At 43.8% G+C, this 23,375-nt stretch overlaps 1 protein-coding gene across 2 annotated transcripts in view; it reads right to left on the reverse strand.

The window, feature by feature from the left end:
- Positions 1-1,784: 1,784 nt before the first annotated feature.
- Positions 1,785-23,375, reverse strand: part of ZFYVE28 (zinc finger FYVE-type containing 28) — a 193,105-nt gene continuing 171,514 nt past the window's right edge. For both annotated transcript variants that reach the window (XM_075857121.1, XM_075857113.1), the window contains 5 exons: positions 16,023-16,177; positions 14,298-14,414; positions 12,984-13,088; positions 11,456-11,559; positions 1,785-8,411 (listed from right to left, as the gene is read on the reverse strand). In XM_075857121.1, coding sequence (XP_075713236.1) covers positions 8,280-8,411; positions 11,456-11,559; positions 12,984-13,088; positions 14,298-14,414; positions 16,023-16,177 — 613 coding nt within the window. In that variant the 3' untranslated portion in view covers positions 1,785-8,279. The remainder of the gene's footprint in view (positions 8,412-11,455; positions 11,560-12,983; positions 13,089-14,297; positions 14,415-16,022; positions 16,178-23,375) is intronic.

The following is a 23,375-nucleotide window of genomic DNA, read 5'->3' on the forward strand; positions in this document are numbered from 1 at the left end:
CGCGTGATTTTCACGCACCCATTGACTTCAATGGGTGCGTGTTGCGCGAGAAACGCAGAAATATAGGAAATGTCGTGAGTTCTACGCAGCGGACACCCGCTGCGTAAAAATCACGGACTGTCTGCACTGCCCCATAGACTAATATAGGTCCGTGCGAGGTGCGTGAAAATCACGCGCGTTGCACAGACGTATATCACGTTCGTGTAAATCTGCCCTAAATTATACATTGGTGGATGCCCTTCGTTTTTGACACCCTAGGCACTTGCTCTTCGGTGCCTATAGATACAGCACTGGACATGTTTTTTTTTTTTTTTATTACTGTGTAACTATCTAACCCCGTGTAACCCTTTGTCTTGAAGAAATGGCGCATTTAGAACTTTGATTTATTTTAATGGATGAGGCAGTACGAGGTTCCCAGCCTTAAAGGCAATGTCCATCTTTGCAATTTTGTTTATTACTCAAGTGCATCTAAAATGAAACAACTTTGCAAATAGTCTGATAAAATTCTTTCATTTTGTTACTACAGTTCCGAAGCAAACATATTTGTCTCCATGGTTACAGACTACAAACCAAAATTTTACGTAGTCTGATCCTGTAGTCATATGTTACAACCTTCACTCTGCCCCTCTTCTTGCTAACCTACATATAGGAGAGCGGCCTTATGGAAGGGAGTAACACCTGACTACACAAGTTTTTTTTTGTAGTCTATAACCTTGGAGAGACATAAGTTTGTAAAACAACGGTCAGTTCACACGTTGCGGAAAATCAACAGTATTTACGCAACAGAATAAGTTGTGGAAAATTCGCAGCATAATACAGTAGAGGCAAAGTGGATGAGATCGAACAAAACCTCATCCATACTCTGTGTAAATACTAAGCGGAAAAAAACACTCAGAAATTGACATGAGGTTCAGAATCTTATTTTGCAGCATGTCAAGCAGCGTTTACGCAAATACAATTATCGGTCATGGGTTTCCCCATTGAATTCAACGGGGAGGTAAAATCCACAACAAAATAGGTAAAACCCATATGACAAATCTTATACTTACCCAGGAGTCTGTTTCATCCCATGTGACCGCTGCAGCCAATCACAGGCTGTAGCGGCAGTCACACCGGATAAAACGTCATCACAGGAGGCTGGCCTGCATGAGATCAGAGGGCCTCCGTCGCTGCTGCTAATCACAGGCTGCAGCGGTCTCCTGGGATGGGCAGGTCGGCTAAATGATAGTTTTCCGCAGCGGACATTCCGGACAAAAAAAAAACTGCACCAGTTTGCTGTGGCTTTTCGACCGGAATTCCCTGCAGCACACAGGGCCGATACGCTGCGTGCTTTTACGCAGCGTAGCCGCTCTTTGTTAACTCAGCATAAGGTTACCCACACACACAGTGGATTTGTTGCGGATTTTAGTGTTGATTCGCTGTGGATTTGACCCCTTCTACATTGAAATTGCAGATTTCTGCGCAGGAAATTTTTTGCAGAATGTGTACAGTATGAGATTTGTTTAAAGCTCATTCACACGGCTGGTGCCGTACTGGACTGGGGCCGTAAACGGCTGCAGATGTTCCGTACGGAAATCGGCAGCATTTCCAGCCTGTTCAGACCTCTCCTTATAATCAAGGATTTTTGCAAAGTTGCTTTATAAAGGGTTTATACCTGTTGAGACCATCTTCTTCCCAGAAGTCTAGACCATCAGAGATCCTAGGTTTTCCCTCAACTTTTCAGTAGGTTTTACTCAAAAAAAAATTCCATAACACAAATACAAAGAAATAGAAAATCCAGAACGTAGAGAAATTACCGTCATTTTAATCATCTTAAGTTATTACAAGACAAAAGTCTCCCTTCGAGGCAAGTCCATATCAGAATTACGTATGTTCATTGTGCTTTTCATTAGATAAATCTCAGTATATACATAAGAAACTACTGTACAGCATCTGAGATCAGTAGAGATTTATGGAAAAGGTTTTTTTGTTTTTTCTTTCTCTCGAATCGATCGCATTTAAAAAATAAGAACAAGCTCTAAATAAATAAAGTACAATCCATGAAATAATCACAGGACATGTCGTCGTCTTTCTGCACATTGTATCTACCGTGTGAACGATTGTGGCCTCCTTTATTGTACAAACGCGCGCACTACGTCTTCGAAGATAAAACAAACTGCAATAACTTTCAAAGTGAAGCCTGAGATTTTAGCCTGAATATCGGTCATTGGTGGATGCCGTTCCGCTCTGATCATGGCATCACCATAAACAAGTGGTACATTTCATGCCCGCCACCACAGTCCCATACCTGGCATAGGAGCAGTCACGTGGTAGATCAGGTCTAAGACATTAACCAATTGGCATATTCCACACAGCCAAATCTTCACCAAAGGTCAACCAAGGCTACGTGTTAGTACGGCAATGGTAAATCAGAATGTATTATATGTATAGAAGGTACCCCATCCTACGGTTGGCACTGTACAACACACACATACGGCGGTGGTATTTCAGCCTAGTTGGTATGATAAGGTTTTCATATGGAAAATACAGCCAGTGGGGTCTAAGAGCTGCACAAAAGAGCAAACTGGTGTGAACCAAAAAGTTCACGGCCAACATCCAATATAACTAAGTAGGGTCGACATGCTCATACCTCCCAAACGTCCTGTTTTTCACAGTACCATGGGGAGGACCTCTAAGAAGCGGGGCGTATGCAGCTTTTCATAAAGGGGACTGTTTAATGGGCATTCCCAGGCAATATTTTTGAGGGTTTAAAAGTCTTTGCAATTTCAGATTCATAGGGGATATGTGTCAGAGCAATAAAAAAGGGGGGGGGGGGGTTCAACTATGTACTGTTCCTTTAAGAGGAATGTCTCAATATTAATAGTTCTTAGTATATATAATCCTTATATTAGAAGTTTAACCGATCACCATAACCATGCTACAGCTGGTTGGTAGTGAACATTCTCCATCCTCCCATCAACATGCATGTTATATCTATGGAGGGAGGAGGGGCAAGCTGTTGCCGACACCTTTGGCCCTGTTCATCTCAGGGGAAATATAGATCAGCCCAAAATAATCATTGACAATCTCATTTATTTCCAAAAATTTAATTGCAGCAGGATCAGCCCGTAAAAAAAAATACTGACAAAGACCTGCTGGTCTCATAAGGGGACACCACCAGTCGATCATATACGATCTGCGTTATTTACTATACAAATGCCAATCACAAATCTTCAAACATTCTTTCAAATTAAATTCGGAGATATCTAATTCAAAAGGACCAAGAAAGTGGGAATATTTTTGAAGACTGGAATGGAAGAGACTTTGACACCCTATGATAGAACCCATTGTAGAATTGGATAAATCAATGGACCCAAGCAAGGGAAAATAAATTTTTTTAGATTGCGTCACTTAAAAACAGGCAGAGCTGTCCTTTTGAGGAAAACCCAATTTTCGTGAATATTTTTGACATTTTTGTCAGTATTCAGTTAGAAATAATGGAAACTAGTGAGAACGATAGCAGCCGTGGGCAACAATGGAAGGACTCCTGAAGAAAGTACAAGGACTGACACAAGACCCTGTACATCTACAGCACAAGACGACGGTGTCCAATTCAAAGTTCAGTCTACAACCCATTGGGACTTGTCGATAGAATATGGACAATGTACATAACTTTATTGACAACCCTCAGTATACAAAAACAATTGACTGTATACACATATAGACTTTAAATTCTGTGAAAATGACATCTTTCCAGTGTCCACAACATAAACCACAATTAGACGTGAGACCCGGACATGGAATTTGTGAGACTCAAACAAATATAAAATATATTCCAGAGTTTATGACTGTTTAAGTGTTAGTATAACCTGAATTTTAGGGTACGGGGTCTTCACATCATCCTTCCAGGTAACATTAGGGAATGTGATGGACTATATGAGCTTACAATAGTCTATTGAAGTCTGGGAGTGTACCAGTTTGGTTAGTCCCATGGACTGTCACAAGAACATTACCTATAGGGTGCTGTGACCTTAGACTTGTAGACCTTTCAAACATATTTGTATCATATTGTTCAATAAATGCAATTTACGTTAAAATGAGACTCCGACAAAAAAAAAAAAAAATACAAAAAAAAATAAGTACGTATAACTTTTTGGGAAATGATGTAATTGCGGACCACAATATGGACCGCAATTACAGAACGGCCAGGTTCAATTGGCTGCGGACACCTTTCGGTATCACTACCGTGCCGTGTATTACGGAGCATGTCCTACTTTTCGTTTTTTGCGGGTCAGGCTCCCATACTTTGTATGGGTGCACGGCACGATAATGCAGCCCGCGGCAGTCGGTGGCCGGCAGTGCTCACAATCGCGGTCCGTGATTACGGGCACGGCCATGTGCATGAGGCCTTACATGGGTGTTTCCTAAAGCTGGGTTTAAAGTTTTTGCCCAGAGTTACACTTTAAGTCTTGATGAGGTCATGTAAATTTCCTATATAAATCGTCAAGTTCTTTTCTTGCAGTCTTTTAGATTTCTTATTTTCCTTTAACTAACCTTACAGAAAGGTTATGGGCAAAGCCTCCATTGCGGTAAATAATATATGGCATATGCTGCATGCAGTGTAATACATAACGTAACCACAATTCAATACCCATATTCGATAACTGCTCGATATGTCTCAGAGATATGTAGCATACGAGTCCAGGGAAAGTTGCACTTTATACCTTGCATTTAAAGTAAAGTTCCACTGTTGAACATATTTTGACTATATAAAATCTACAGTTCAATGATTTGCTTTACTTACCTTGGACTGAACTGGATGTATATCCAATCACCTTCAGAGCTGCATTCAAAATTCTGCTGGCTGCAACTTGGATTCTGTCAAAACCGTTGCTACATGCCTCTTAAGGAAGACCTGTCACTAGGTCAATTAAGTTGAACTGGTTTACTGACCTGGATAGCGCTGCCCCCCTGATTCCAGCTCTTTTTTTTATTCTTCTTGGACACCCCCCCCCCTGCTCCAGTGAAATGGCCCACTGTTGTGTTGGTTCCCCTATGCTATTTTGCTGTAGTTAGCCTACAGGGCGTGAACTACCCTCATGCTGCCTGATTGGTCAGCATCAGAGGGCAGCTAGCTCCACCCTGTTGGATAACTACAGCAAATAAGCAATAGAGGGCGGCAACACGGCCATATCTCTGGAACTGGGGGGTCCAGGAAAAAAAGAAAACCATCGCTGGAATAAGGGAGACCGGGCTATTCAGGTCAGTAAACCAGTTCAACTTCTATTAGTGACAGGTTCTCTTTCAACAGTGTATCTGATATTCTGCACTCCAGTGTGAATGATATAGTTTAGTGTATACTATATCTCCTACATAGCAGATCATGCACTGAACAGATACTGGACAAGAATGGGGCTTCGGTGAAAAAGGAGTTCCTAAAATATCAGCACTAATTGAAAACCAGCAGAATTCTGAATGCAGCTTTTGACGCAACCGGAGGAGAGGACATTATGTAACTCAAGAGCTGTACAGGATAATAAATAATATGTGTAAAATGATGTTCAAAAGTGGAAATATACTTTAAAGACATGAGATTTGAAAAAAACATGGCTGCATTTTAGCCAGAACAGCGCCACTCCTGTCAATGGGCTGTGTCTGGTATTGCAGCATTAAATTGAATGGGGATTGACGCAGCCTACAAACAAGAGCAGCGCTGAATTTTTCTATTCTCTTACCCACTTACTCTATAGAACATCATTACAGAAGTTCAGTCCATATCAGACGCCGCTTCCATGGTGTATGGGATATTAATGGCAAGAAATGAATATTTCTTTTGATACAAGTCTCCTCAAGCAGCAATGGATTAATGACAATCATGTAGTGAACACAAAACGAAGTATGCAAAAATATAAAATAAAAATTAACAAACAAGTCAAACTAGACTCTAAAGATCAACACAGAAAACCTGAATTGTTATAAAGACCCAAAATGGTCCCTTTGAGGTCCTAGCGATTTAACAAGGATATCAGGACGTTGGCTCGTTTCTCAGGACACAATGATAATTTGTACAGAACATTGCAGTATTTGTACGGTTGTGTTAGGCGAAGTTCACACTACCGCTATAGTACATTTAGCTCTCTTCCGTCGGAGGAAGAGATGAACGAGAGTCCAAACAGGAAGCAACGGTTCCGCTAGAATTACTACTGATTTCAATGGTAATTCTTTTGTTTCAGATGCTTTCCGTTTGGCTCCGTTCACTAGGTTTCCATTTAACGCCTCATGCCCACGTCAGTGTGCGCCGTCCAAGTCCCGTCAGTGAAGATAGGACATGTTCTATCTTTCCTCGGATCGGAGACTTGGACCAATTTTCACGGACCAGATTCACCCGCTAAAGTGAATGGGTCCGTGAAGACTATCGGGTGCCACTCGGATGACGTCAAAAACAGCCCGTGTGGCACAACGGTCGTGTGCAAGAGACCTTAAAAGTATTTTTGTATATTTATGTTGTGGGTAAAGTAGAGAAAACACAGTGATGGACAGAAAACATGAGAAATGTTCTAAGACATCCTTCACATTGTAATGTATGCCCTACCTAGTAGACTTGTTTAAAGGGGACCTGAATCCAGCAGAGACTCCCTTTAGTTTGGAATATTTGGACAATGCCCTAGAACAGCTGAACTAGTGGGCTTAAAGGGGTATATTGGACAAAAACATTTATCACTTTTCTACGACATTGGCTGATCCGGTTTCTTAAATGTTTTTGGCCGTAATACCCCTTTAACAGAAGGCCCTATGAAGAGCCAATCAAGGGGCCTGACAATGACTGTATTTCAAGTGTCAATATGGTGGGCTGTTGGAAAACGTTTTCAAGTGGCATCAAGGGAACCCTGCCGATTCTGCAAAAAGGCTCAAGATGAAATGGGAAAATGCGATCAGGAACTTTCCAGCCCCTGAGGCTCCATTACAGTCACTAGATCAGCGTTCTTAGGACATCGTACAGCCCGGATTGCAGGTACCCTTTAAAATACCAGAAGCTGTGAATTAAAAGCAATATTTGATAACATACAATTTAAAGAGCAATTCTCATCACAACCGAAATTAGAAGCTGCTGTAAAAAAAATAAAAAATATATCAATTCTTAATACAAAAATGCTGTTTAACGCCCATCATACCTCAGGAAGGAGAAAGAACATTTGCCTTAAGGCTGGGTTTACACCAGCGTTAGGAATTTTGTTGTTCTGCTCCACCCGAGGACAAGAACATCGGAAGCGCCATTTCCACCGGCGGCCAACAGAACCCATTGCCTTTAATGGGTTCTGTTGGGATGTCTGTGGCTTTACCGGAAACAATAGTGCTGGATGCTGTGCTATGGTTTCCGGTATTTTTCAGCCATACCTGCAATCGAGGCCCCTAACCGAAGTCTCCAACGCAGATGTGAACGAAGCCAAAACACAAAACATATCCTAATGCGTTTTGCATGAGCCACCAAGGGATATGGGGTAACACCTGCTGAGAATATTTCTAGCTCAGATAAGTAATACTCTTCAAGACCATTAAATCCTAGGCCTAACAAAAAAAGCAGGACTACAACCCCACCCGCACTAACTATTACAATACTGCCCCCTATGTAGAAGAACATCGAGATGAGAAGGGAGAAATTTCCAAATAGGACTGAAATTGCTCTTTAAATTAAGAGAAAATCTAAGCAGTAGTACGTCTGTAGCACTTATTGTGTGTCTGGAAAGTTATTGCTGTAACTTAGGAAGGCAAAAAGCCAAAACAAACTGCAACGAGCGAAATGCAAAAAAATAGAAACGACCCATGTATCTCTGAAAGACCTAGAAATACTATGGGTTATACGTTCTTAAGCCATCTTGATTCTGCTTCACGGACTTCCCTAAAGGAGACGACATCATGTATACAATGGAAGAGAAGATGCTCGGGTGAGGGGTTCCCAGGCGTTCAGAGGTGCAGCCATGCTTTACAGCTGTGCTGTGACAGATGCTACAATCTTAAATGTTTAAGGTAAGCAGTGATGCAGTGAGATCCATGAAGCCATATTCCTTGTAGTCTTCGGTGACATGGCGTTTGCTGTGCCGGATCATTTGGAAGACTGTACTGAAGCTGACAGCCACGCGTTTCATCCTTTTAGCAGCTTAAGAAAAATAAAAACAATCAAAACTTCTCTGTACAAATAATAATAATAATAAAAGTTTAATGAATTAAAGCCCGCATGCCTCCAGCAAAGTCCTTATTCAGGGAAAATTCTTGGCCCGAGTGCCCTCAGTTGTATCATGGCGTCAAATTGCAGCTTTGTCACTGTAGAAGGGGGTGACGTGGAACATGTAACAGTGCGTACACACGCGAACTGGCTTCATCTGCCCGTATCGCGGCAACGGTGCAGAGTGGGAAGAGCAGCGAGAGCAAAAGATCTGGAAAAGAAAAACAAATAAAAGTTACTAGATAAAACAGATCTACTCCAAACCCCGAGTAAAGGAGACCTACAGGAAGAGAATTAAAAACAGGCATAACTAAATATCTTATTTCAACGTAGAGATAGGATCACTTAAAATTTTGGGCCCAAAACCTGACCCAGCTGAATGTGGGATTATAAATCACATCCTATTGTATCCTCGGCTTGCTGAATCAGCTCCTCAAGCACCACAAGACCTGGACCCATCTCATTCCCTCGAGGCCTACGACCCGGGAGACAGAGCTGCGGCCTGCTGCACACAGCTTTCCAGGCTTATTTCTATCTGAAACGTTGGGGCTGCCCATTCTCAAGAGAGTGGCCGAGGTGGTGTCCTGCTACCTCAGACGGTTTCAGACCACCAAACGTCTATGCAGCTCCCGCCAGCCTCACCAAAAGGTGCCCGACCTCCCGTTGCTTCACTACACCAGAGGAATTGCCACCATTACACCATCATGGGCGGCCACCAAGGATATGACCGGCCATTTACTATCTTGTATGCTCACATAGCACGGTCTCCGTACCCAGCACACTATGGACTACTTCCTGCGGATCCTGGCGGGGCTCTGCTCGACCCGCTTGATTTGGACTGCTTCACATGGACACTGGCTGAGATGTCTGCTTGGCGGTGGTCTCTAGAACCAGGCCTTGGCCATGGTACTTGGGGCTTCTGATTTACTGTTCCCAGCCATGAGGTTTGTCTTGTGGGTGGATTTCACTATATGCCTGGCATGGCAGTAATGTTTCTGACTCTCTACGTAGAGTCCCCATATTGAGCTACTAAGCTACCTCTCCTGTCTGGTGGACGTAGTTTGGTCCACAACTGCACTATATTTGTTTGTTTGGGCCGTTACTTAGTTCTGTAAGCAATTTGCAGGATAACGGTCATATGGAGCCGCAATACTAGCCCTAGGCCCCTGCCTTAATCACCCCCCATCATTGCGGGTCAGCAGTTTTGAAGGCCTTTGTACCTTCATTATAGGGTGTTTCCTAAGGTCCCATGCTCTATAGTATTGCTTCTTTCCAGGCACCTATATCGCCCCTTGCGCCGAGGCATTTTTCTGTATTCACTTGTAGCATGTATAATCTAAAAAACATCTCTGAGATTTTCCACGTACACATTACTTATCTACCTCATTTTGTTAGAATGTCCTGACGTCATCTTCCTTAAAAAAAAAGCTGTTTATTACTGTACCAGATTTGCATATATAACCCCACAGGGTTCTGCTTTTTATATGGTGTGTTCCTGCTTTGTTATCTTTTGGAAAAGCCAATAAGACAATGGAATTAAACCTGAAAAAATTACCTAAAATTAAAACTTTTTGTAGAACGCTTTATTTAAAGGGGCTTTCCCATGAGGGATATTTATGACATGTCCACAGGATATGTCAGATAGTCCCACCTATCTCTAGAACGGGACCCCATAAACCCCCGTATCACCTTTTCGTGCTCACGCTGCCTCCTGGTCACTTACTGATTACACGGTTGGGAGTTCCACAAACCGCGTAGCTCGCTGAGCTACACTGTTTCCGTAACTCCCATAGTAGTGAATGGCAGTTACAGAAGCAACGTAACATGCGAGCTACGCTGTTTCCGTAACTCCCGACCGTGTAATCAGGAAGTGGCCGGGAGGCAGCGTGAGCACAAAAAGCTGGAACGGGGTTTAGGGGGCCACGTTCTAGCGTTAGGTACAGCCATCTGACATATCCTGTGGATATGTCATAAATGTCTCTGATGGGAAAACCTCTTTAAATCTGGTACAATATGTCATATGGGGGGTGCATGGTGCATTTTCTTTTTGGGGTTTTTAGATCCTTGTGACATGCAACTTTTTTACTGTAATGTTTCTTTAACATTTTTTACGATTTGTTTTTCTAGTCCGATAAAAGGGACTAAACTCTTTTTTTTTTTTTATGAACAATAGAGTGGCATAGAAAAATGCACAACATACCATTTCCACGCCCTACTAGTATGGATTAGAGTCAGCCCTGATGGCCTTTATCAGGTCCAGGGTGCTCCCCATAGTCAGCCTTGGCTGAGGTTACCAATCATTTTCATTTTAAGGGTCATCCTCCTTGATCAGTGCGGCGGACAGGCTTCAGATTGCAGAACGGTAGGGGTTAAGTACCAGGATCTAGATTGCATGGCATACCGGCAATGATTACACATTGATCCAATAGTACGTCAAGCTGTGGTACCTGCCGCCTTCTTAGACTATTACGTCAGGGTACACAAAAGGGGCTAATTGTGCAAACAATGGCGCCGTGTGAGGCGAGCTGTGATGTCAGGGAGGCCATGTCCAGGTATAGCGCTGTAGCAGCTCATACTACAGATCGCACATATAATTTGTGCCTTTTTCCTGACCTTGCAGCGAGTGGGAACAGACAAGACCAGAATAGAAATGTGAACTAATAATGAAAAGTAGCAGAACAATTCAACATCTTTACAGTCTATTTTTATCAAATTAGCCTTTGTTTTACAAGCAGAGACTTCTCACCAGGGCCCGGTAATTGTTTCATGATTCACTACAGCATTAATGTCCGTGAAATATATGTGGAAGTGCGGAAAGCGACCAGGAGCGGGGGAGATTTATATGTTCTTATTATACAGAGCTGCGACTGCAATCTGCATGGGGCATTCCCTCTCCCATAAAACACTTCCGAAACTGCCAGGTGAGCATCTTCGGCTGCGGTGGAAGAGTTGAGCACCGTTTGGTCGAGACTCAACATTTCACACTTTAAATCTGAACAAGAAGTTTACTTTGCTTTTCTGTGGATTTTGAGATATTTAATGTTTTCCCTATTTATATTTAAAGCAGCTTTCGAAATTCTTCTGGTTGCCCTTGGAAACAGTCAGCAATTTAGCTCCACTCCTGCTGTCAGACACATGGCCTAACAGCTTACTTCTGTCATTAGATCGGCCGACCATCTAATATGTATGGGGGCCTCCCGACTCCCACTGCAGACGATGTCGAGGAGAGACGGTTCGGGTGGTTGGATATCTTACCTTGCCGCAACTGCGACAGTGGTGTTTCCTGCGGATCACTGTAAAAGGAGCTTTACATGCAGTGCACAGGCTGCAGACTTCATCCGGTACCCAGTCAGGAGGATCTGTGCCAGAGAGGAAGAACACAAAATCACAATGTATAGTTTTGTGACACAATAGAACTAAACCAATAGAGAGGACCAACGTGTGTGGAGTGTGGGGGAGGGTAATGCATAAAATAGGCCAAAACTGCCAACAACCTCTGCAAGTATACATGACAGATAAAGGGTATGTTCAGACACTGGATTGGTTGTGGCTTTTCGGTGCAGATTAAATACTTGTATACAATTTGCAACCAATTTTATGTTCGAATGAATCTAAAATACAAAAAAAAAATTAAAGCCGCTTTGCCAGAAATTAAAAATCTCCAGCTTCTATGCAGACATGTTTCCATGGTAACAGACTACAAACAAACGCCGTGTAGTCTTATCCTGCAGTAATAATCCCTTCCATTTGTCCCCTACTTCTTACTAATCTACACAGTAGGGGGAGGAAGGCAGCTGGAGTGGAGTAACAACTGAAGAATCAGACAACAAAAGGTTCTGTTAGTAGTCTGTTACCACGGAGACACAAGTCTGCATAGGAGCTGTATACACCAAACGGTAGGAGATTTTAAAATCAAGATGATTTGCAAAGTGTTTTTTTTATTGATCCAGTGTATTTAAATTAAAAAAGCCAGAGCGTTAGTAGTAGACAAAATTTGTTAATTACTTTTATTTTGCCTAACGGCCATGATTTGCAAGAGTGACAACAGGAAGTGCAGCTAAACTGGTTGTTATCTTTGGGAAAGCTGGATGACAGCAGACATATTGGTCATCACCCAGCTTTCCCAGAAGGATAATGACAATTTTAGGCCAATTTTTTTTTTCTTAAGATAGGAATCTCTCTAAGTGCAGAGACTAAGGTCTTAATGTGTATCTGATGGGAGGATAATTTTCCTCGCCATGGCTGAACCCTGCAGATCTGACGCCCTGGCAGGAGGACAGCAGTGCTGTGTATGATTCCACCGCTGCGTGTTGTAGGGTGATACCGGCGCGACGCCATTACTCAAACAATAAGAAAGCAGGAACAGCGGTTTACCCCAGATAATAATGTCCTGCTATACAATGACAATGTTTGATTCAGCGGCATCTGGGAGTGCGGGGCCCCCACACGGCTGTGCCCCCACTGCTATGGGATATGTGGACCTGCACAGACTTCACCCCCTCTACATACAGAGCAAAGAACAGGGAGTACATCCCTAATATAGATCAGGTTGAGGGGCAGGGGAGTTAGTGATCTCTGGGGTCATGTCCCATCATGGAGAGGTGTAATGGCATGACCCCAAACCAGCAGGGGTGCCAATTTTTACCCTCTATGGTCTATCTTCTGCCCTTTTTACAGCCAGATGGTAATAGTCTTAATAATAAGTTATATAGGGAGGATGTTTGATACTTGAGATTAAGATAATTTTTCACCATGAAGCACAATGTAGATGTCCATACATTACCTTCAAATTCCCCGTCCCGGGCCTTAGCAGCCAACTCTGAAGAAGAGATCGTCTCCTGGCAAAGAGCACAATCTTCTAGTGCAGCGCTCCGTAGTCCCGGGCTCACTGCAAAACATGTCCCCCATCAGATGAGACCATTGTAGACAATGTGTAAGTCACTGCACCTCCACACCACCCGCTTATAGTGTCCTGCAGGGTGCTGGTGGATCCCCTGACATATGCACCCACTTATTATTGCAATATCAGCACCCCTATTGCTAGATAATTGATATCAGCACCCTTATAAGATGAGCTTCTCTATGAAATATACTGTACCCTATTCTTCTTGATCTGAACCCCCCATAGTATGATGGTTTGGATTAGTTTCCTACTACCTCAAGCCTGGAGCTTCATTACATATTGTAAAATACACTGAAGGAACCGACATCTACCCATCTAATGAGGTCATAGATCAAAATCACTTCCCATGTAAACAAGAGGCGTCCGCCATCAGAAAGAGAAGGCTTGAGCATGGCTGGAGCCCACCTTATATCCCATTATACAGTGCCGACATATTCTGCAGCGCTGTACAAAGAATGTCTCCGTTCACACTAGTCCCGGTCTCTAGTGGGGCCCACGGTCTAATCCCCTATATTAAGCAAACACAGACAAGCTAGGATTAAATTCATAAAACAGTCAGATCTGGGCTTTTCTTAGACCAGGGGAAAGATTCAGTTTGCCGCCTTAGCCCTGTATCTAAACACCGTGGTCAAAGCAGAGCGGCTCGTTGGCTCCCCTGATGTATTTAATAAACATTACGTGTTGCATTCTAAGTAATCACCACAGGAGGGCGGCATTGTACTATTAATTTCATAATCTAGCGAAATAGCGAAGAGTATTGATTTAATTGAAATACTGAAAATCTGTTTCTAGCTTTCACTCCACCTTTTTATTACTTGTTTGACACCATTCTACAATACTCACCTCCGACTTAATGAATGTGCAGCTATGCAACATCCTAAAACCAGATGTAAGTCCTATATATTACTAATGCCATATTACCAGTGTTGATGTAAACGAATATGCGCTCTATGCCAGTCATATAAACTTAATTAGAAATGGTCTGAAATTGCCCTGCACCAGCCAAGTTATCGGGATTTATTACTAATTATCATTATTACTTTATTGGCGACACGAGTCCTGAGAAACTAATGTGAAAAGATCTGTATCTGCAACGTAATTATGAAAATGATCGGATTGCATCACCGAAAAGTTACCTGGTCCTAGGAATTATGGATAAGATCATAATGAAGTAACTATAGTAATGCTGCTTACCCTTTTTCTGCTTCCCCTTGTCGTCTACCTCTTGCTTGGTGGCCATGACTTCAAACAACGTCTTTAGAATACTTCTTAGATCACTTGCATAATTTGTCTGCAACTGATCGGCAACACCTGAGGACCAACCAGAGCAAGAAGAAAAAAAAAAATTTAAAAAAAGTCTTTATAGGAGCTCAGGAAAGATTAACCCACAAAAGAGCAAGACCTAAAAGGGCGGAGCATGACACAAGGCTTCAAAGTACACCATAGAGAGAATCCCTGTGTCATGCCCCGCTATAGAAAGAACACAGTACATCAGTTTTGCTTGGATTGTTCCTTTAATTGAGCCTTAAAGGGGTATTCCCATCTCAGATGTTTACCCAAGCCCCAGTAACAACGTAGCTCAACAAGCTCAGATATTTCCATACTCCTGGCCACCTCGTAATTCAGTAGCCCGGAACCAGTGACCGCAGAAGAAGACAGAACGGGGGTCACAGGGTCTGCCCCGTTCTAGAGATGGGTGCGGGTCCCGGAGGCTGTGCCATAAATATCCTGTGGCTGTGCCATAAATGTCAGACACGGGAATACCCCTTTAAATGGAAACTACTATAAGTAACTGAGCTGTATTGGCTACGTTACAAAATTCCTTGCTATGCTGCTTTGTTATTGATCTTAAGTTACATCATTTTGCACCATTCACATCCAGAACTACAACATTCTAGTAAGTATTCAGGCTGCGTCTCACTACATTTCTGAACGCAGCTTTCAAAGTGAATAGAGCGATGGTGTAAATTAAGAACTAAACAATATAAGTAAAGCAAGTTAATTGAAAAGTCACTCAATATTATAGCCAGATTATGTGTAGAGTCAGACAGGTCCTGCAGAATTTGGCACACTGGTGTCCCATGACGACTAATGTAGAGAAAGACACGTAGAGGGTATGTACACTATACAAACAATATGTTATTGCCCTAATGTGTCTAAAATAAAAGATGAAGCAACTTTGGAAATAGTCTTGATTATCCTACCATTTTGTGTACACAGCTCCTATGCAGACCGATGTTTCTCTTTGATTAGCCTAGAAACAAACCCTGTGCAGTCGGATCCTACAGTTAATCTCTGCCGCCTCTTCTTGGTAATCTACAGACGATAAGAGGGGGCAGACGAAAGAGTAACTGCAAGACCAGACTACACAAGATTTGTCTGCAGTCTGTAACCATGGAGACACATTGTTCTGCATGCGAGCCACAGACACAAGAGGAATAGGAAAGTTGCTTTGAGCTGCATTAAAAAAAATAAAAATATATATATATATATGGTTGCAAAACTGCACGTACCATATCCCTATTGGTGAAATGCAGGGGTGCATACTAAAGGCCTCAATGACCCTTGGTCATGAAAGTGTTAATAAAAAAAAAAAAGAAATCTGAGATTAGAAAAAACCCAAGTGTGTTATTTTGTTTTTTATTCCACAAACAGCGCCACTCCGGTCAATAGGTTGTGTCTAGTATATGCTGTAATACCAGACGGAGTGCAAAGGTGGCGCTATTTCTACCAGATCTTGAAACAGGTTATTTTTTTGTGACTCTTGTTCTTTTTTCATCCTCCAATTGTATAAATTCAGGCAACGGTCTACAAGAATAATCCGGTAAGTACATATATATGTGCGGAGTCACATCTGGAGCGTGCAGAAAACCGATCATTCCTTGTAGTGGACCCTGATGAACGCAGGACGAGACGCACCTGAGATGCAGACAAAGAGCCGGTGAATGAGGTCATTACTGCTGTGGAAACGGGAGCGGATCTTTTGTCGGGAGGCAATCTTTGCAGCTTTCAGTGCCAGTTGAATTTCCTCCTGATCAATGTCATCTGATGAGCAGGAGCTGGTCATGAGGCTGCTGTAGACAACAGGACGGAAGAAAAAAAAATTATAATAATCAGCCGTGAAAGCGCCAGACGTGTAGTGATGTATTATTAGAGGTGAAACAGGAAAGGTCAGGATGGTGCCGCACACGGCATAGGAGAAATACAAGTTTCTATCACAGCGTAACAAGTCTGACAGACGCCTTCCCTCAGCTGTCATCACTGGAGACACAATGTGACAATTGCGGGATGAGATTTCGGAGGTAGCCGTCCAATAACCGAGACGCATATATTCTGCCATCAACCAGAAGTTCCAAGAAGAAAACTTTATTCCAGCCCATAGTAAGAAAAGGGAGGTCACAATATGTATTCGCCTCTAGTAAGTCCATGATCCCAAACTCCTTCATGCCAGGGAACCCCCAACATCCCTGCGTAACCCTAATTGGTTCTCCATACAAATCGTGGCAGTTGTCTCATCTATGGAGACATCACCTCTGCAGGTCGCCATTGACCGCTGTTGCCGGTGACAAGTCATCGACATGGAAGACACGTCAACACGGAGCCAAAAATCCCAGACTTGTTACGGTCACGTGTCTCGCCCCCTTGTATAGGCTACATACCCCAATGACTAGTGCACGACACTTATCAGACCTTAAAAAGTCTTCAGATTTCATAATATGTCCCCTAAATAGATCAGACCCCAATATACATTAGAATTGACTGGCAGGCTGCCGTTACCAGAAATCAGTCCGAGATCCCACCGCAGATCCCTTGGTTTCCGCAGGACTTCCTTTAAGCCATATGGTGATGTGTAAATCCATAAACCTGAATCTAGAAACTACGAGACATCTCTAATCATGTATAGAGTGTGAATCATATTCATTTTACCAGTTCTGGATGGAGAGATTCAAGAGGGTGCGTGCCATAGTCCCTGGCTCTATGTATATTCGGGGTCCCAGTTCAAGTTGGCTCCATCCCATAGGCAGTGTACACCCGCCAAGAGCTCGCCCTTCTCCCGCGCAAGGGAGGTAAAAAAGCATCTTGCTGTCCCAGTATAGAGGGGTAGTATGGGGGAATAAGCTTAACTAAAATGCCATTTCTCCTTCCTGTATACACATAAAAAGATCGAATCCAATTTAGTCTTTCTGGTTTCTTAGGGTATGTTCACACGATGTGTTTTCCGATGTCATTTCAGGCCGTTTACGCCTCGAATTACGCCTGAAAAAACGGCACCATTACGCCTCCAATCTGCCCATTGCTTGCAATGGGATTTACGGTGTTCTGTTCACATGAGATGTAATTTTGTGCATCGTTTTCAAAATACAGCGCGTAAAAAGACGCCACGTAAAAAGAAGTGCAGGTCATTTCTTGGGACGTTTTTGGAGCCGTTTTTCATTGACTCCATTGAAAAACAGCTCCAATAACGGCTGTAAAATACCCCGCGAAAAACATGAGTTGCTACAAAAATCAGGAGCTGTTTTGGTTTTTGAGTTTGCGAGTGAACATACCCTAAGAAGAAGGCTGTCTGCAACAGCTAAGCCCAATTTCCCAGCCACCACAATATAAGTAAAATAAAAAACTTTTATTCAGCTACGTATAGCCTAAACAGACCACATGAACAATAAATTAAAATTATCAACAGCCGAGAACCGGATACAAATGGGTGCTATCTGAATGAACAGACACACATAGTACGAGCATAGGAGTATCAGTATTCCCTATCCAGTTAGAATTGTAATTAATGAAGTGTCCAGTGAACAACAGTAAATCAAGTCGACGGCTGTGTATTAAAATATTAGCAGCCCCCCCGACATGTTTCGCTACTAAGTAGCGTCCTCAGGGGTCCACGGGGCTAATGGCGGCGCGGGATGAAAAAGATCCTGATATAGATGCGTCCCATGACACATCCGAAGGTGTGTCAGGCAGAGTAGCCAATAGTAACAGAGAAGACATAGCGGGCTCTCAGCTGAGTGCAGCTGACGTATAAACAGCAGGGTAAGAAGGTACTATCACGGACATGAGGCGGCGCATGCGCACCAGAGTAAAAAACGAACTCAGTGTAATAATCCTAACCTAGATCCCGACTCAACCGGATGATTGCACTGAGTTCGTTTTTTACTCCAGTGCGCATGCGCCGCCTTGGGTCCGTGACTGTACCTTCTTATTGTAGCGCACACGCTTAATTTTGCGCCAATAGTGAATGACATATAGTCATCAGTGTTGGCCGATTACACTTGTAGACATTTGTCCAATGTCATCATTTTGACGGTGATGACAATCTACATCGCTGCACATGAATGTGCCTCTCTGGTACTAAGTGGTCATTTTGTCCATCAGCGCATGCGCTAGCTACTCTTTGGTTGAGTCGGGATCTAGGTTAGGATTATTACACTGAGTTCGTTTTTTACTCTGGTGCGCATGCGCCGCCTCATGTCCGTGATAGTACCTTCTTACCCTGCTGTTTATACGTCAGCTGCACTCAGCTGAGAGCCCGCTATGTCTTCTCTGTTACTATTGGCTACTCTGCCTGACACACCTTCGGATGTGTCATGGGACGCATCTATATCAGGATCTTTTTCATCCCGCGCCGCCATTAGCCCCGTGGACCCCTGAGGACGCTACTTAGTAGCGAAACATGTCGGGGGGGCTGCTAATATTTTAATACACAGCCGTCGACTTGATTTACTGTTGTTCACTGGACACTTCATTAATTACAATTCTAACTGGATAGGGAATACTGATACTCCTATGCTCGTACTATGTGTGTCTGTTCATTCAGATAGCACCCATTTGTATCCGGTTCTCGGCTGTTGATAATTTTAATTTATTGTTCATGTGGTCTGTTTAGGCTATACGTAGCTGAATAAAAGTTTTTTATTTTACTTATATTGTGGTGGCTGGGAAATTGGGCTTAGCTGTTGCAGACAGCCTTCTCCTTATAAATGTATATTGTGCCCGCCAGCCACTAAGGGTCACAACCTTTTTTGTAACATACCCTAAGAGGAACATTTTATTTATAAATTCTAGCCCAACATCAGTCAGTCAATGGGATGTAATGTCAGCCATAGACTTAAACAGGACTAAACGCCTCACCTGACATGTCTATTAGTAAATAAATTGTATTCCCCATTATATAACAAATCTGGGACCACTTTCCTTAGAACTCTATGTTGTGTCATTCCTCTGTTATTCCTCCTAGAATTTTATGAATAAATTGACTACTAGGTGTTACCAATTGGGGGTGTGTCCCCACACAGCCTGACACTGCCCAATCAGTGCTGACAGTCTCAGTGTGTAGGGACACGCCCCTTTGACAAGGGCAATAACAGTTGCCAATTTAGTCATTAAATTCCAGGAGGAATAAAAGAGGAGCAACATAATGCAGAGTTCTAAGAAAGATCCTTCATAATGGGTAATTCATGAGGAATACATTTACTCAAATAGACATGACCGCTCCTATTTAAAGAGTATGTCCACCTTTGAACTGTAAGATGTAAAAATTCATTCATACATTCTACATAAAGTCTACATATGTAAACCGTAATGAACGGACTTCGTGTCTGTATTATAGACCAGAGCTGCACTCACAATTCTGCTGGTTGTCATTGGAAACAGTCTACAAGCTTGTTGTCAGGGACAGCTGAACAACATCTGAGCTCTTATATTGTAGCGGGGGAGTTCGTTTTTACTACATCAGGTTCAGGGGCGTAGCTAGAGGCTCATGGGCCCCGATGCAAAAATTCTTACTGGGCCCCCCCCCCCCCCCAAACTTCTCATGGCCGACGGTCCGCTTTCAGCTGCATCGCTGGGTCTCCTAAGTAACCCAACAATGCAGCACTAGCAGCCGGGGGCGTCACTAAGGCTGGGTTCACACACACTATTTACGGACGTAATTCGGGCGTTTTAGCATTGAATTACGTCCGAAAATGCGGCTCAAAAGCGTCGGAAAACATCTGCCCATTCATTTGAATGGGTCTTACGATGATCTGTGCCGATGGTCATTTTTTTTACGCGCCGCTGTCAAAAGGCGGCGCGTAAAAAAGTGCCTGTCACTTCTTCAGACGTAAATGGAGGCGTTTTCCATGGACTCCATGGAAAACCAGCTTCAGTTACTTCCGTAATGGACGCAGCGAAAGACGCCTGCACATGCCATTACGGCTGAAATTACGGTGCTGTTTTCTCCTGAAAACAGCACAGTAATTTCAGCCGTAACAGACGCTGCCGTGTGAACATACCCTCAGGGCTTAAAATGTCAGGGAAAATAGCCCCAATACATATGTGTCCGCCCCCAAAAAAAGTGTGTATATGAGACAGCATAGCATATCTATAGCACTACGACCCTATAAACTATGGATAGGATTAGATACAGTGGCTGAGCAGACAGTATCACACATGATAGGATTAGATACAGTGGCTCAGAAGGCAGTATCACACATGATCGGATTAGATATAGGGCCCAGCAGACAGTATCATACATGATTGGATTAGATACACAGCTCAGCAGACTGTATCACACATGATAGGATTAGATACAGGGCCCAGCAGACAGTATCATACATGATTGGATTAGATACACAGCTCAGCAGACTGTATCACACATGATAGGATTAGATACAGGGCCCAGCTCGCTGACATTGCAGCTCCAGCGCTGGACCCAGGATAGGTAAGAATAATAATTTTGCTTCTTTATGTGTTACTGATTATTTTTGTGTGTTTGTGTTTTTTTTACAGGTTCGGTTGTTGGACTTTGGATACGAGGACTTCAATGACGGCGTTTTTTTTATTCTCAATAAAATGGTTAATGAGGGTTGTTTTTTTTTATTTCAATCAAATATTTTTTCTATGTGCTTGTATCTTTTTAAACTTTATTATCACCGCCTTAGTAATGGCCGCTGGCTGATTGACAACCTCCATTACTAAGGCGAGGCTTAATGTTAGCCGGTGCAGAGGCTGCACTAACCCCCATTATTACCCCGGTACCCACCACCACCAGGGGTACTGGGAAGAGCCGGGTACGAACCAGTACCCGTCCATCTGTAGTGACGGGCAGGCACCGGGGTGGCCGCAGGCTGGTAGTATTAGGCTGGGGAAGGCCAAAAACAGTGGCCCTTCCCACCCTGGTAATGCTGCCTGCTGCTGTGTTGTATCTGGCTGGTTATGAAAATTGGGGGGGACCCGACATCGTTCTTTCCAATTATTTTATTATTTTTTTTAAATGACGTGGGGTCCCCCCCATTTTCATAACCAGCCAGATACAATAAAGCAGCAGCAGCCTAGCATCACCAGGGTAGGAAGGGCCACTGTTTTTGGTCTTTCCCCTCCTGATAATACCAGCCTGCGGCCACCCCAGTGGCCGACCATCACTTCAGATGGTCAGGTACTGGATGGTACCCGGCTCTTCCCAGCACCCCTGGTGGCGGTGGGTACCGGGGTAATAAAGGGGGTTAGTGTTAGCCTCTGCAGCAGCTAACACTAAGCCCCGCCTTAGTAATGGATGCTGTCAATCAGCCGGCGGCCATTACTAAGGCGGTAGTAATATAGTTTAAAAAAAAACACAAAGACATAGAAAAAATATTTTATTGAAATAAAAAAAAAAACCCACACAGCCCTCATTAACCATTTTATTAATAAAAAAAAAGCTGTCATCGAAGTAGTCCTGGAATCCGCCGTAGTCCAACGACCGAACCTGTAAGAAAACACACAAAAAATGAATAGTAACACGTGTGTTAGGGTATGTGCACACACACTAATTACGTCCGTAATTGACGGACGTATTTCGGCCGCAAGTACCGGACCGAACTCAGTGCAGGGAGCCGGGCTCCTAGCATCATAGTTATGTACGACGCTAGGAGTCCCTGCCTCGCTGCCGGACAACTGTCACGTAGTATAATCATGTTTACAGTACGGGACAGTTGTGCTGCAGCGAGGCAGGGACTCCTAGCATCGTACATAACTATGATGCTAGGAGCCCGGCTCCCTGCACTGAGTTCGGTCCGGTACTTGCGGCCGAAATACGTCCGTCAATTACGGACGTAATTAGTGTCTGTGCACATACCCTAAGGCTTAGATACAGGGCCCATGTGTGATACTGTCTGTGGGACCCTGTATCTAAGCCTACCACAAGGTAGGCTTAGATACAGGGTCCAGCAGACAGTAATCTTATACAGTATAAGATTACTGTGTGCTGGGACCCTGTATCTAAACCTACAGTGTGGTAGGCTTAGATACAGGGCCCATCAGACAGGATCACACATGGGCCATGTATCTAAGCCTACCATGTGATTGGCTTAGATACAGGGCCCAGCAGACAGGATCACACAATCTGTGATCCTGTCTTCTGGGCCCCCTAAGCCTGCTACATCGTAGGCTTAGGGGTTGTGCAGTCCCTAAACATTGATGGCCTATCCACAGTATAGGCCATCAATAGATGAGGTGTCGCCCGGGACCCGCAAATCAGCTGTTTTGAAGGGGCCGCAGCACTCGTACGAGAGCTGCTTCCCCTTCATTTCACTACTCGCCCACACTGTGAATCGCCGACACCGATTCACAGTGTGACCGGAATGAAGTGACAGGAATGAAGGGGAGCAGCTCTCGTACGAGTGCTGCGGCCCCTTCAAAACAGCTGATTGGCGGGTCCCGGGAGTCAGACCCCGCCAGTCAGGGATAATAACCTTACCTTCCTCTTCGGCCGCGGCGGGAGTTCTGTAGTCTCGATGCTGTGCGCGGCGGCATAGCGCTGTGACGTCATGCGCTGCGCACAGCGCTGTGACGTCAGGACCTCCGCTGCGATCCGGAACCAGGAAGGTAAGTAAAGTATGTTACTATAGTAACAGGGGCCCGCGGCCCGAGTTACTATAGTAACTTTTTATTGATGTGGTGCGGGGGGCCGTGGGCCCCCCTGGCTTCGGGGCCCGGTCGCAATTGCGACCGCTGCGACCCCTATAGCTACGCCAGTGATCAGGTTACTGTACAGAGCCTAGCGTAAAGGCTAAACTTCCCAGAATGCAAATCCCCAGATGAAGCACTGTGCAGACATTGATCCAGGCAGGAATGCTCAGAGATTTCAGCTCCGAAGCCTGCAGAATTGGGAATGCAGCTGAAAATAAAATCGGACTATTCCCTACTAGTGAATGATTATTTAAATGAGACTGCATGTGATTGTTTTACGATCAAATAGAATGTGAGATTCCCCATTATAATGGATAATATGAAGGTGCCTACCTCATTACCCAT

Source organism: Rhinoderma darwinii, chromosome 1, assembly GCF_050947455.1.
Source record: "Rhinoderma darwinii isolate aRhiDar2 chromosome 1, aRhiDar2.hap1, whole genome shotgun sequence".
Lineage (NCBI taxonomy): Eukaryota > Metazoa > Chordata > Amphibia > Anura > Rhinodermatidae > Rhinoderma > Rhinoderma darwinii.